Source organism: Arachis ipaensis, chromosome B05, assembly GCF_000816755.2.
Source record: "Arachis ipaensis cultivar K30076 chromosome B05, Araip1.1, whole genome shotgun sequence".
NCBI classification, from domain to species: Eukaryota; Viridiplantae; Streptophyta; class Magnoliopsida; order Fabales; family Fabaceae; genus Arachis; species Arachis ipaensis.
In genome coordinates this window covers 125,880,301-125,895,631 of record NC_029789.2, presented here as the reverse complement: position 1 = coordinate 125,895,631, position 15,331 = coordinate 125,880,301, and the positions used below count along the sequence as shown (strand labels likewise).

Genomic DNA, 15,331 nt, shown 5'->3' with positions numbered 1-15,331 from the left:
AATCAGTGTAGCTATAGTTATCAAAATTAATAAAAAAATCATTATAAAAATTTTCCAATATTATATATAAAGTAAATGTCAATACATGAATGATGAATCAATTATAAAGAGAATAAAATGTTATCTTTAATTTTTTTCATAGGATACAGATATAATGTGGCTAAGGAACCCGTTCAAACAATTTTATGGAGATGCAGATTTCCAAAGTTCTTGCGACGATTTCAATGGAAACTCGACGGACCTAAACAACGCTCCAAACACAGGCTTCAGCTATGTGAAGTCTAATGAGAGAAGCATTTGGCTCTACAAGTTCTGGTTCAACTCAAGCAGAATATACCGAAGAATGCATGATCAAAATGCGTTTAACATGATCAAGATGCACCCTAACATTTCCGCCATGAATGTGAAGATTAGGTTCCTAAGCACAACATATTTTGGAGGGTTTTGCCAACCTAGCAAGGACTTCAACCAAGTGTGCACAATGCATGCCAATTGTTGCAAAGGGTTGCAGAATAAAATCGATGATCTTAAAATCTTGCTTGATGATTGGAGAAATTATACGGCATTGCCAGAGAATCAGAAACAGCACTACTCACATCATTCTTGGAGTGTCCCAAAACATTGCAGGTAATAATGTAATAACAAAAATGCTAGGAATCAAGAGGGTATCAGCAAAAAACCAGCCAAATGTCTTTGGGTGAATCCAAAATTTCTCTCTAGATGGTGCTTATGCTAGGTATTAGGATGTTTCTTCTACTAAGTATCAAAATGTATACATTAGGTTAAATAAGTTAATTTCTGATTATTATCTTTTTAGTATTACCGATAAAAAATAAACCCATTGTTTAATTTTTTTTATAGTTTCTACTTTTTGATTATTGGTCATTAAATAACTCTTTTACGTTGATTTTTGTTATCACTATGAATAGGTGATGAAGTTAGGAGAATTGTATCATCAATCATTCATAGCAAAGGATTAATCTAGATTGTCATGCCAATTTTTTCTCGTTGGAACATAAACTGGATGTAAGCAAATTGATAATACTATATAGGACACGGAGAAAATGTTGTTCAAGTGCTACGAATTTATCTTATAATTTTGTTTAAAATACAATTGCAAATTTCAATATCTTTTGGTTTAATATATATCTGTTATTCTCCCATTTTAATTAATATTTAATTTGTTAAGCATTTTTACTTTTATCCTCCTCAAATTACACAATGGAACATTTGCAGATAATTTTGCGCAAAATGATCGAAGTAAAAGATATTGTGCATAAGATAGAATATTTCTTTTACCTTGTTTATTTATGGTAGAGGCAAATCTCTCCACTGCAAGCAGGGGTGGAAACAGGCCAGGCCAGGCCAGGCTTTGTTCTTAACAGGCCTGGCCTGTCATACAGTTAATTGGCCTGAGCCTGGCCTGCAGTCTGTTATAAGCTCTTTATAAGGTATTAGGCCTGGCCTGTTATTCAGTATGGCCTGGCCTGAAGCCTGTTAAAAGGCCTGATATTTTTTTTTTTACAAAAATAAAAATATTATTTAAAAAAATTATAATATATTTAAAATATACAAAAATATTTATAATAAAATATAATAGATTTAAAATATCTCATAATTTTGTTATAATAAATAATTATTTATATATTTAATTATATTTTAACAGACCCAGGCAGGCCTGACAGGCCAATAAGGCTAATTAGCAAGCCTGGGCCTGGCCTATTAACGTATTAAGGCTTTTAAAAGAGCCTGGGCCTGTGCCTATTTTATAACAGGCCAGGCCAGGCCAGGCCAAACACAGGCCAGGCTGCAGGCCCCTGGCAGGCCGCCTGGCCTTTTTCCACCCCTAACTACAAGAAAACATGCCTTTTGCTACGCTTTAAAAGCGTGGCGAAAAGTAAAAAAAACGTAGCGATAGCTTTTCACCACGCTTTTTGAACTATCGGCACGCTTTTGAAAGGGTCACAATTGCAAGGGTGCCGGTTGCTCTATCGCCACGCTTTATTTTTTGCCACGCTTTTAAAGATCACCACGCTTTAAAAGCGTGGCCATATGTGCCAGATATGGCTACGCTTTTAAAGCGTGCCAATAGCAATATATGGCTACGCTTTTCAAGCATACCAATAGAGAGACATATGGCTACGCTTTTAAAGCGTGCCAATAGAGAGAGATACAGCTACGCTTTTAAAGCGTGCCAATAGCAAGACATACAGCTACGCTTTTAAAGCGTGGCAAAAACTTTATTCAGTAACCTATAGTTTTTTTAATCTTTTTTAATCTTTGTAATAAAACCTTACAAAATTAATAGATAATTTTAAAATTTAGACAATGACCAATAATTTTAAATCCACTAATCCAACATACATAAACTTTCACAAAAAAAATGTTTAATCACATGACAGTATAACAAAATATCAAAAATAAAAATGATAACAACTACGCAATGTATTCCTAATACATGAATTACAATTCCAATAACTTTGCCATCCTATCTAACAATAATTTTGATCAACCTCCTCACATATGTGCACCCAATTCACCAAACTAATCATCAGCCTCCACTATGTGCTCAGAGACGTACAGCATGCATCCAGCTTCTTCTTCAGGATTTCAATGGCATTTAGCAACAACTGAGAAGTTTTTATGGCTCTGGTAGTTTCCACAGTAGCTTCTTCTTCAGGATTTTCGGGCTTCCCCATTGCTTCAGCTTTCTTGATGATGTTTTATGGCTCTAGTAGTTTCCACAGTAGCTTCTTCTTCAGGATTTTCGGGCTTCCCCATTACTTCAGCTTTCTTGATGACCTTATCATCATAGGTGTATGCCTCAGCATCAACCACCATAACCTGTTAAATACTAGCAGTGATAACCAAAAATCAACATGGTATTTGAATGCACTGCTCTTCATTATCATCAATAGAAAGTAGATAGAGCATGTCCTCATTCTCAAGCTATAAATAATAAAAATTAATAATGAATAAATGGATAAGAAATCAAACTTTTAGTTAATTATCATATCAAAGCCAATGCCACACTCTGTCAAATTAATAATAAACACTGTCTTCAAATGAGAGGTAATAACCACCAGCAAGTTCAGTTTCATTTGAGTTCTAGAGCTCTCTTCATGCTAGAAGAATCCTTGAAGTCGATGTAGGCAAAACTGTAAATTACACCTGGTGTCAATTTGCTAAACTCAAAGCAACACGTAACACAATCATTTTGAGCATCCAACTTGAGAAACAAAAGGATACACAAAAAATGAAATAGCAAATCTTTTACACTAAAAATAAACGAAAAGAAAAAGGATTTGAAGAAGAAACAAACCATTTAGGACCTCCAAACTCGAAATCTTTTAAGACTAACACCCTCGAGATCTCCCTACAGGAACCAAAATGCTCATTTAGGCTAGCTCTTATCTGCAACCACAATTTTGGCAGTATTCAAATATGAATTACAAAAAGAAACACATGTAAGGGAAGCAGAAGCAGACATGATAGAAATAAAATTACCTCTTCTCCAAGAGATTTATCAAAAATATTTGTGTCATATGACTAGAATTTCCACAACATGCAAATAATGTGTGTGTGCATGATTGAGAGACAATTTATGCTTACTTCAAGCCAAGTAGCTCTGCTGTAGCCCGTGAGACCAAGAACACCAAAGCCGGTCTCATCCTCTTCCCACCGGCGCTAAATATCTGCTCAGCTGCAGACATTAAAACTGAATTTTCTGCACCTACAATCTATCAGAATTAGAGCATCGTCATCAGATACATTAAGCATTAATTCAAACATTTACTGTTTGTAAAGTAAAAGAAAATCAAATGCAATAACACCAGCAGATAATAAGAATGATTAGGGCTAGACTAGCAAAATAAGGATTTCAATGAAAGTTAACAAGTCAACAAAAATGAATGCGGGAACTGATTGAGTTGAATCATTGAACAGTGAATATAATTCATTCCATTCAAAGTTCATATCTTTTTTCTGGTCAAGTTAAAGGCAATGCAACAGCTCCAGTTCAATCTCAGCATAGAGTAAACACAGAACACATCATGAATTTTTCTGGCTGAGTTATCTTTGCCCAAGGAATTTCTTGGCAGAACTTTCTATTGTCTGAAACAATACAATTTCAATATTAGGAGCTTTTTTTAATTATTTTTTAAGATATAAAAAGTACAAGAATTTAATTACAGAAATGAAAAGGCACACACCAATCTGATAATTTGATGAGATCTTGAACTCTTTTCATTTAGGTATGTCTCTCCTACCTGTCTCTGAGCTTCCAGGATAAATTAATGTAATGCTTGATTGTACAAACAACCTAAAAAAGAAACTATACAAGCTCCGTTACCTTCACAAAACGATAGAAGTCTTGCAAAAGCCCCCAATCCTGTAAGTTCTCCTCTGTAAGTTTCTCTAAAATAGATCCTCTCTGAGAAAAAAGAAATGAAACCAATCATTAGTTATGCAATCCATTTTATGAAATTTGAACCTAATATATGAAAGGTATTCACCTCAGGATCATCACGCAGCCTAAGTGGAGTATGTGGTGCAGCCTTTATCCTTCAAATTAGTAAACAAATTAGTAAATTAGTGCAGCCATTGGCATACCATGAATATAGAGAAAAGATAAACAATATTGTCCATAATGGTAATAAAATTGTAAAAGATAAACATCTCTGTACCAAGAATATAGAGAAAAGTTTTATTTTGCTCTGGTGTTTATGTATGAAGAATAAAATTTTAAAATTTATACATTAACACAAATCTAAATCAATAGAAGATAGGTCCAATCCATCCGACAAAAAGGAAATCCTATTTAGCTGTCACAGCAACATAAGATCCCTGTTTTGCCACTTTGCAGACATTTTAGGGTATTTTTCTCTCAAAAAATGTTATTATGCTTTAAATTAAGACATAAATGAAAGGATATTTCATATCAATAACTATTTCTGGTCTATTTTACGTATAGAATGCAAGGATTAAACAAACGACAGTTCCTAAAGGCAAAGATGGAAAGCTCTCTAGCTAATTTAAATATGCTTCTTTTTAATGAGCATTGAGTAATTGGAGTAGGACAAAATAATTTCAATGCAGCTACTATTGCATTTAGTCATGTACATAAGAATTGGATTGTATCCTTGTCAATAGTCCTCAATTTAGTATCTATGCAGTTGTAGCGTGTTTTGTCTCCAAGAAAAACGTCATTTCATTTCAAGTTTAGATATCTTATTATTGAGAAAATAAGATCATGGAGAGAAACACCTAACTGAGGATATAACATTCGTTGCATCCCGAGCACCCCCTAAACCAGCCTGTAGAATTAAATAAAAATACAACATTATGACTTTGGCCATCTCACAGTTTTAGGTTTAAATTTTTTAAAATAAAGACAATATTAACAATTAAACACTATCAAGAACTATCCATTATGTTGGCTTAGACAAAGCCAATATTATCTCAAGACTTTGGGGGGGGGGGCAACATAGAAACAACAAAATCAGAACAATAACTTAATAGCCTGAAGCAATTACCAGTGAAGAAAATAGATAATTTACCTCAACAACAGCAATGTCAACATTCTCTTCAGCGAACAAGATGAATGCCATAGTAGTGAACACCTGAAACAACAGAGTAAACAAGTTAGCAAATACAAAATATCCAGCTCAATTGTATTAGAATGCTATATAACATACACAGAAACATCAGCTTATAGAATCATTAATTTGAGGCAATATTTCAATGCAAAACCAAATAATAGAGCATTAACTATTGCAATAGAAGTGATAATTTAGAAGATGCAATCCATCTTGAAAAGTACAGACAGAGGAGCAAACAATGACCAAGAGAATTTAATATACTATTCCAAACTGATTTTTGTCATGGTGCAGCCTTTATCTTCATTTTATTTATTTGAAATGAAACGTTATACCAGGAACAAGGGCAGATAAAGCAATGAAGCTCTGGCTGAGCTTCTCTCTACACTTCCTCTCAGCAATTGCCACCAGGGATACGAGCCGCGGTAACTCAATTCAATCACTTCTCCATCTAACTCAATTTCATCCTCCCAGTTCCTAATTTACCAACCTTAACAAGAAGACAGCAACTTAGTTCATTTTTTAACAATAAAAATCAATTTAACTAACACATTCAACACAACACAGCCACAACTAACTCATGCACTTTTAAAACATCCATATATTAAAAACTGTAATTTTTAAAATAAATCCCACTGGTTTCATTACAGAGTTTAAATCTACTTGCTACTTAAAAGAACAGTGATGTTATCCAACAACAACAAAATTGCTCAGCGATATGTTCAGCAACAATTCAACTTAGCAGCAACAAATTCAGCCCATTGATCATTTTTAACAACAAATTTAAGTATAATAACTTTCAGCAACAAAAACTTATACTTCAATTCTCGGAATATGATTTACAGCAAAACAAAATTAGCAGAATCATTATTTCAGCAACAATATCAACTTTCAGCAACAAATTCAAGATATACTGATGACTTAACAGGGCCAAAGGAAGATGAAACTCACTACCCAGGACCAACTCATGACGAAGGAAGCGTTGACGGCCGACGCAAAAAGACGAGCTTGCAATGGTGACAGAGCGCGACGAGCTTGAGTCTGAAACGGGCGCGAGAGAAGCGTGAAACCGGAGAGAGAGGGGTCGACGGCGAGACCAGCCGTGAGAGAGGTGAGCCACAGTGAGCTTGAGGGAGAGAGTGTCGAGAAAAGAGAGAAGAAACTTAAAGGAGGGTTACGGGTCGGAAGAGGGATTGCCGACAAAAGTATCGCGCGCGCCGGCAACGTTCTTCGGGGAGTGCACAATGAAGAAAGGTTAGGGGTTCTTCGATCTGATATTCCTCATCGCGGTTAGGGGATTCTTCGTGAGGCACAATGAAGACAAGGTTAGGGTTGTCTGATCTGGAGGGCTTAGAGAGCAATTGTCGCTTCGTGTGTGGGCTTAGGGTTATCTGATCTGAATGTGTTAGGGCAATTGTGAGAAGGAGAAAGTTAAAGTTTGGAAGAGTAGATGGTGTATTGCAATGGTAACTTAGTAATTTTGAAGGGAGTTCTCTGAAATTCTTTTTTTTTTATGGAAACCTTTTGGCCACGCTTTTGAAGCGTGCCAAAAGAGTTAGAGGAAATGGCCACGCTTTTAAAATGACCCTATAACAAAATTCTGTCGCCACGTTTTAAAAGCGTGCCTATTTCTCTCTATGGCTACGCTTTTTAAGTGTAGAAAAAAAAAGCGTGGCCAAATCTCGAATCAATTGCTACCCTTATAAAAGCGTGGCCATTGACCCTTTTCGCTACGCTTTTGAAGCGTAGCAAGAAAAAATGTGGCTAAATCTCTATTCAGTCGCCACCCTCACAAAAGCGTGGCCATTGACCACTTTTGGACACGCTTTTAAAGCGTAGAAAAAAAAAAGCGTGGCCATAGGCCTTTTTTCTTGTAGTGCTCTAAAATTATAAAGCTACATCTTGAGATTAAATTTTATACAAAATTTTAATTTTTTAAATAGAAGAAAAGGGTTAAATCAAAGACACTCAATAATTTTTATCCTTTCAGCTCTAAATTAGTGCAAAAATTAAATTATGCAAGAGATTTTTTATATTTTATCTAATCACGATCAGAAATAAAAAATGAAATAGAAAAAGATAAAAACAGCAGTGCATCTATATATCATGGTTTATCCTCCAAGTACAATGAGGCTCTCCATTATAAATTACGGTCGAATTTTTATTATAATCAAATTAATTATAACCATTAATTCCAATAAATTCAAATCAAATTTATCAATTACCTATATATGAGTCTAAACTAAGGTCATAAAAACCAATAGTAAACTCAAACCAAGCTTACCAAAACCAATAGATTCAAATCAAACTCGTGAGCTCAAACCAAGCTCAGCAAAACCAATGGATTCAAAGTTTCAAACCAAATCCGCAAAACTAGTGAAGTCAAAACTAAGTTCACCGAACTTGAATTACAATGAAACAATTTTTTTTTTCCTTCCTTTCTCTCTTACTTTTTCAACTGATACTTTTTATTAACTCTATTTGTCTATTTGATCATGATCGACAACAAAAAGCAAAATATATAACTAAAAAAAAAACATCCTATGAAAATTTTTTCTAATAAAAGAAAATGAGATATATTTTTATATAAGGATGATGTCACAGCATTGGATACACTCCAACACTACCGTATTGGTATTTAGACTTACTCAAAAGGTAAGATCAAGTTAGTCTAACCCTCAATATTTAACCAAAAAGCTAAGAACACAAGAGAAAAGAAGCTTTAGTGAAAAGAACATTTTATTGTTCAAATGTTTGTTATAAATGACTCACATACTCAAACTCTAACTCTTACCCCTTATTTATAGTCATCCACCTCCTCAATAGATGGTTAGGATTAAATTTAATCAACGGTCCAGATTGATCATTCTGAACCTTCACTACAAATATCTATCCTACCACATTTTCCTAAGTACTTCGTTCTAGATTATTCCATATTACTCTTCATACTTCTATATACATCTATACTCTTCTAGAATACTCTACGACTTTCTAGAATGTTTTAAAACCTTATAGGGTATTTTGGGACCTTCTAAGACATTCTAAATCGTTTCGAAATCATCTAGAGTATTTTTAAACACTCCAGAAAACTATACAAACACCGTTAAATCTAATCTTCTAAAATTTACCGTGACATTCTTCCCCACCTATTACACAGATGTCCTAGTCACGTTTTGTTCATGATAGTACTCTAATTGTTCTTGGAACTGCCACAGATCTTCTCAAGCTTCTCAACTAGTTTCGGCTATCGGGAGTCCTTTCCACTTGATCAAGTATTGGATACTTGGTGGTACTCCTATACGTCTCACAATGCGATTAGCTAAGATCTCTTCGATTTTCTTATCAAAGGATCTAATCAACCCAGACGGAGCATGACTTGAATCACCTCTGCTCGGTTCTTCTTGGTCTCCATGATATGGTTTAAGTATACTCATATGGAAGATGGGATAGATGTTTATAGAGGAAGGGACTTGTACTATGTAAGCAACCTCCCTAACACGCCCAATAATCTCAAATGACCCTTCCTATTTGCAGATCAAGTCCTTATAAACCTTGGAAAATGCCTTGAATTTTTGTGGAAGAAGTTTAATCGTTATCTTATCTCCCACTTGACACTACAAGAAATTCATCGGATACCGTCAGAATTACCATCGAAATAAATTTGGCGGTATAAATCTCGCAGATAATTGTTTACCGGTGGATTTTTCCGTCTGCTGCTAATTACTATCGAAAAATTTCTATTAGTAATTTTTACAGTTGAATTTCATCTCTGATAAATCTGATGTTAATATATTATTAATTAACACTTAAATTAATAATTATTGGCGGATAAATTCATCCCGAAAGTAGACTTAAATTTTAAATTTTTTAAAAAATTTGTTAATTCTCAAGTATTAAAATATGCTGATCAGCTAAGAGCATAACTTCTAATGAAATATAAGACAATAATAACAAGATAAATAACAACAATTTTAGATTTCTAATTATCCCCGTATGAGCAGAAAATCACAAATACTAATAGATAACAATAATTAGCAGCATATATTTCAACATATATTCCTTTACTCTCAACAAAGTAAAAATACACTTAATTTTCATGAATGAAAACTCAGTAGTTACCTAATGAACACCCTTAATTTTCAAGTGTTTGTTACAAATGACTCACACACCCAAACTCTAACTCTCACCCCTTATTTATAGCTATCTATCTTCTCAATAGATGGTTAGAATTAAATCTAATTAACGGTCTAGATTGATCATCCAAAACCTTTACTACAAATATCTATCTTACTATATTTTCCTAAATACTTCTAGATTATCCATACTACTCTTCATACTTCTATATATATCCACACTATTCTAGAATACTCTATGACCTTCCAGAATCTTCTAAAACCTTCTAGGGTATTTTGGTACCTTCTAGAATATTTTGGAACCATTTAGAGCATTCTCGAATACTCTAAAAAACTATACAAACACCGTTAAATCTAACCTTCTAAAATTTACTCTAACAATGAGGTAGAAATAAAAAAGAAAGAACTTCAAAAATAGAAGAATATTAGTGCTCTCTTTTCTTGCCTTTTTTTTAGTTATTTTTTTATAATTTTTTAAATAAAGTTAGTAATTTTTTTATTATAATTGAGACTCTTGTGCTTTAATCAATATTTTTTGGAGTCGCTTTGATATATGTAGGAGATTGTTGCAAAATGTTAGACAAGACATAAGAGAATCAAGAACAAGAAGACAAGTCCCTAGAAGCACTAAGGAGAGTGGCATAAAATGCCCAAGCCAAGTGACACTTCCAGGAGAGTCAAATTAAGATTGGCTTACAATGTGCAAGCAAGGAAGAAATCTTGGCGTCGTACACCTTTGATGGAGACAAGAATGCAAGGAAGCATGGCATGACACGCTGGGCCAAAGGTCAGGGAGTGCCAAGATCCTTCCAGGGGAACCAAGAAAGCTTGGTGTGCCACGCCATGCAAAAGACATGCAACTCCTTTGCCAGAGAGATGAAGTGGCGTGTAACGCCAAGGAAAAAAAAGGGAAGCTTTGCGTGCAACACCTTTGAAGAGAATTTGCAAATGCAGTCATTCTTGACCTCTTCATACTCAAGTGATCATAACATGAGGTATAGAGGTCCAAATGAGGCAATTTTATTGGCGTTAGAAAGCTAACATCTATAGCTTCAGAATGGTATCCATATGTTTATAGTGGACGTTCAGTTTGAGCCACGCACGATCAGCACCTTTAAGCTCGCAAAAACAGTGCCTTACACGCCAAAAATTGAAGTGCCACGCTTTCGAAGAGGCCAAAAGCTGGCGTTACAGGCCCAAACTTTAACTTATATGCCCATGGCCAATTCCAAAGTCCAAGTGCCATGCCAACTATTCCAAGTGCCACGCCATTCTCACCAAGTGCCACGCCACTCTTGCCAAGTTACACGCCAAACCCAAGACCACATCCAAGCCCATGATTTTGATAAAGTTCAAGGAACCACTTTGTTTTGAATTTAAGGATAAGATCACTCTCTAATTTAGATTAATTACTAAAGATTTGATTAGATTTGATTTGATTTTGTTTGATTTGTTTTGAATTTGAGTTTTAGGTCTTAGCTTAGAATTTAAATAAGTAGGGGGCATTTAGCTAAATACACATCACACCAAATAATTTATCTCTGTTTTACATTCACCATGAGAAACTAATCTTCTATTGTTAAGGTTAGGAGTTCTATTTATTCTTTTATGGATTATTAATCTAAGTGTTTATTTTATTTTGAGATTTATACTTTGATCTATTTCATGATTGAGTTTTTGTTCTTCATTTTTAAGGATTAAAATTGTTGAAAAATATTCTAACTCTGTTTTGGAATTTGCTTGGAAACTCTTTCTCATGACTTTTTAATTTGACTAGGAATAGTGTTTTAAAAAGTGTGTTTTATAAATTCTCATAATCTTCAATTGGTTTAGAACTAACTTGAATAAGGGACATATAATTCAACCTAGGATCACTCTTGAATTTTATATGAATATAAATCGGAGTTGTGCTTAATTAATCTCTTTTCTTGAATAATTGACTACAGAATTAGCGGTTAATTAAGTTAAGAAAATTTGAATTTTCAAAGAATTGGAATTTGATTATTTATAATTTGTCATGAATTAATCTTTTCATGCCTCAAAATAAATAAAGCATAAACATTGTTTTCCTAGAGAGTGAATATTTTCGAAACCTTAACATCCCTATCATTATTGTTTTTCATCACTTTGCTATTCTATTGCTTCTGTTTAAACTTGATTTCTCTGTTTTGAATTGTCTAATTAGTAGCTTTAAACTAATCATTGTTAATTTGATCCTTTAATTCTCATAAAAATGATATCCACTCACCATGGTATTACTTGAACGATCCAATGCACTTGCTGGTATCCGTGAGTAATAATTTTTGCTCATCATTCAGCTGCCACCAATTCTAGACTATTGTGTTAGCTATCACTGTTTTAGCATATTATCATTGCTCTATTATCATTGTGTCAAGTGTGCTACTACGAGGCGGTCCTTTGTCCTTCATCATTAATCATCCGTATAAAGATGTTATCATTTTTATCTTGCTTCGACTCTGAAAGGTATCGGACTCCTAAGGCTCAGGTTCAGAGGAATGAGAATTAGGGCACAGAATAGAGAGATAAAAAATATGTGAGAGAGAAGATGAATGAGTGAAATTATATTACGATGAGAGTACATGAGAGTACAGTTTGTGTTATACACATGAGCTTAACTAACTTCACTAGCTTCCATTTACTATTATATCCTTTCATCCTCCCTCAAACTCAGGGTGTCTTGGCTTTGCATCCTGAGTCTGTCTTTGAACTCTAAAAACTTTGTTGAAGAAATAGCTTTAATCATGATATCAGTAAGTTGAACATCCCCAGGAATATGGCTGATCTGTAATCTTTCTTTGGCTATGTGATCTCGAAGAAAGTACAGGTCAATCTCAAAATATTTGGATCTAGAGTGTTGCACTGGGTTGGCAGACATTAGGATAGCTCATTGATCATCACAATACATCATGGGCACAAGTAGAATAATTTGATTTTCAAGCAGCAGTTGCTTGATGGCAAGTTCAGTGGCAAGGATACACACCCCTCTGTACTCAGCTTTTGTACTTGACCTCAAAATAGATGTTTGTTTTTTGGAAGACCAAGAAACAAGGTTGAGACCCATGTACACACAGAATCCAGCAGTGGAATTCCTATCATCAAGATCGGATGTCGAATCTGAGTCACTATACCCAGTTACTTTGAGGTTGGATGATCTTTGAAGGTGCAAACCAAGGGTGCTGCTACCTTGACGATAATGAAGAATGCGTTTCACCGTCCTTTGGTGCTTGCATAAATTGATACACCTTATATACTGAGAAAGCTAATTCAGGTTGAGTTACTGTTAGATACTGCAAGCTCCCAATAGTGGATTTATATAGAGTGGGATTTTCAAATAATTTACCCTTATTTGCTGCTAATTTTAGATTGGATGTCATGGTTGTGGGCAGCGACTTGTAATTTTTCAGTCCAGCTTTCTTAATCAAGTCCAAGATGTTCTTAGATTGAGTGAGCAGCAATCCATTTAAAATTGGTCTAACTTTAATGCCTAGAAAGTAGTGTAAGTCTCCCATATTCTTGAGAGAAAAATGATCATTCAAGTTCTTGACAACTTCAGAGATAGCAGCAATTGAGGTACCCATGACAATTAAGTCATTGACGTAGATGAGAAGAAATACTATGGATGAGGTATTTGTTTTATGGAGCAGTGATACATTAGATCTTGTTGATGTGAATCCCATCTTTTCTAGAGCTTCAGTGAGTTTCATGAACCAAGCCCCTGGTGCCTATTTGAGACTATAAAGAGACCTAGTTAATTTGCAAACCATGTTGGTATTTGCTGTCAGTTTTAAAATCAAATGGTTGCCTCATGTAAACCTCTTCTTTGAGATCACCATTTAAAAATGCGTTGTTCACATCAAGTTGTTTGATTGGCCACCCTTTTGAGAGAGCTAAGGTGAGCAAAATTCTGATTATGGTTGGTCTAATTACTGGGCTGAAGCTTTCTTTGTAGTCAAAACTGGATCTTTGATGAAAATCTTGAGCAACTAAATGCGCCTTGTACTTGTTTATAAAGCCATCTGGGTGATACTTTACTTGAAACACCCATTTATTGCCTATTGCAGTTTGGTTAGGGGATAATTCAACAATTTTCCATGTGTGGTTTCTCATGAGTGTAGCATATTCTTCATCTATGGCTGGTTTTCAATGAGGGATTATCAAGGCTTCTTTTGCTGATTTAGGTTCTAAAGGTTTGGTTTCTATGAAGAAGAGTCTTGGTTTCCTAATACCACATTTAGCTCTAGTTGTTATTTGGTGGTTGTTGTAGGGGGAGAGGTGGGTGGACAGGTTGGGGTTGGACTTGGGGAGAGGGACTAGTAGATTATACAGGTTTAGGAATGATAAGGGAAGGAGGTGGTTGTGTTATTTGATGGATAGGTGGTTAATCATGTTGAGTAAGGGGTAAAGTTGGTTACATTTAGTGTTGTGGTAGGTTGTGGATTAAGAGGATGGATGGTACTGATTATTGAAGTATTGGGAGTGAGGAAGAGTTGTTTGCTGCATCTGAACTGAAACTAATTTTTTCTTCTTTGAAAAGAAAGATGCTTTCTTCAAAAATGATATTTCTGGTTACAATAATTTTGCCTGAGCTAATTAAACGTTTGAAGCCTTTGTGTTAAGGTGAGATTCAAAGGTAAACACAGGATTCAGACCTAAACTATAACTTGTGCTTGTTGTATGGTCTCGTGGGGAAAAAGCAAAGGCAACCAAACACCTTTAATATATCCATGGATTATGTCTTGCTAAAAAGCTTTAGAGCTAGGGAGTTGTAGTTTAATACTAATGTGGGCAGCAGGTCGATCAAATGTTCAGCAGTTATAAATGCCTTCCCCCAATATTTCAATGGTAGTCCTGCCTATGCCAAGAGAGTTAGACCCATTGTGGTGATATGCTTGTGCTTTCGTTCTACTGCTCTATTTTGTTGGTGTACATAGGGACATGAAAACCTATGAATAATTCCTTCACTACTCAAGAACTTTGTTAGTGCAATGTATTTCTTAGCATTATCATATTGTAACAATTTAATTTTTATTCCTAATTGTAGCTCTACTATTTTCTTAAACTGCATAAAAACTGTTTGGACTTGTGACTTGTGTTGTAAAAGATAAATCTAGGTATATTTGGTGCAAGCATTAATGAAATACAAATAGTAACGGGCTCCATTTATTGAAGAAATTAGGGAGGGACCCCAAATGTTAGTGTATACAAGTTCTAATGAATTATTATATTCAGTGCTAGAAACAGGAAAAAGGAAGTTGCTGATGAGATTTTCCTAAACAACAAGAAACACAAGTTGAATTAGGAATTTGGAAAAGAACATTACAAGACTTTAAGATACGAGAAATAGTATCTGAGGAGGGGTCTCCCAACTTTAAATGCCAAAGTTTGAAATTGGCTTCATTCTTAACAGACATGACGAGTGAAGTGAGTGACATTTTTTTATTGTTTAGACCGAAAGAATATAGATCATGATCAACCAACCCTTGGAGAAGAGTCTCCTTGATATCCTGATATTTAATCAGACATCTATCAACATGAAACTCAATCCATACATGATTATCACAAACAAATTTGTGCACTTAA

At 34.7% G+C, this 15,331-nt stretch overlaps 1 protein-coding gene and 3 long non-coding RNA genes across 8 annotated transcripts in view; 1 reads left to right on the top strand and 3 right to left on the bottom strand.

Annotated features, from left to right (window-relative positions):
* LOC107642055 (uncharacterized protein At4g15970) overlaps positions 1 to 1,127 on the top strand; it is a 4,873-nt gene extending 3,746 nt beyond the window's left edge. For all 5 annotated transcript variants that reach the window (XM_021124440.1, XM_021124439.1, XM_016345379.2 and 2 more), the window contains exons 4-5: positions 143 to 627; positions 930 to 1,127. In XM_021124440.1, the coding sequence (XP_020980099.1) occupies positions 143 to 627; positions 930 to 933 (489 nt within the window). In that variant the 3' untranslated portion in view covers positions 934 to 1,127. The remainder of the gene's footprint in view (positions 1 to 142; positions 628 to 929) is intronic.
* Positions 2,435 to 3,316, bottom strand: LOC107642054. Its single transcript, XR_002363532.1, has 2 exons — positions 3,084 to 3,316; positions 2,435 to 2,949 (listed from the first exon to the last, which is right to left on the bottom strand). It is a non-coding gene; the product is annotated as an uncharacterized LOC107642054 (long non-coding RNA).
* Positions 4,064 to 4,386, bottom strand: LOC107642053. Its single transcript, XR_001620593.2, has 3 exons — positions 4,352 to 4,386; positions 4,212 to 4,279; positions 4,064 to 4,113 (listed from the first exon to the last, which is right to left on the bottom strand). It is a non-coding gene; the product is annotated as an uncharacterized LOC107642053 (long non-coding RNA).
* Positions 4,782 to 7,050, bottom strand: LOC107642052. Its single transcript, XR_001620592.2, has 4 exons — positions 6,552 to 7,050; positions 5,933 to 6,087; positions 5,559 to 5,621; positions 4,782 to 5,315 (listed from the first exon to the last, which is right to left on the bottom strand). It is a non-coding gene; the product is annotated as an uncharacterized LOC107642052 (long non-coding RNA).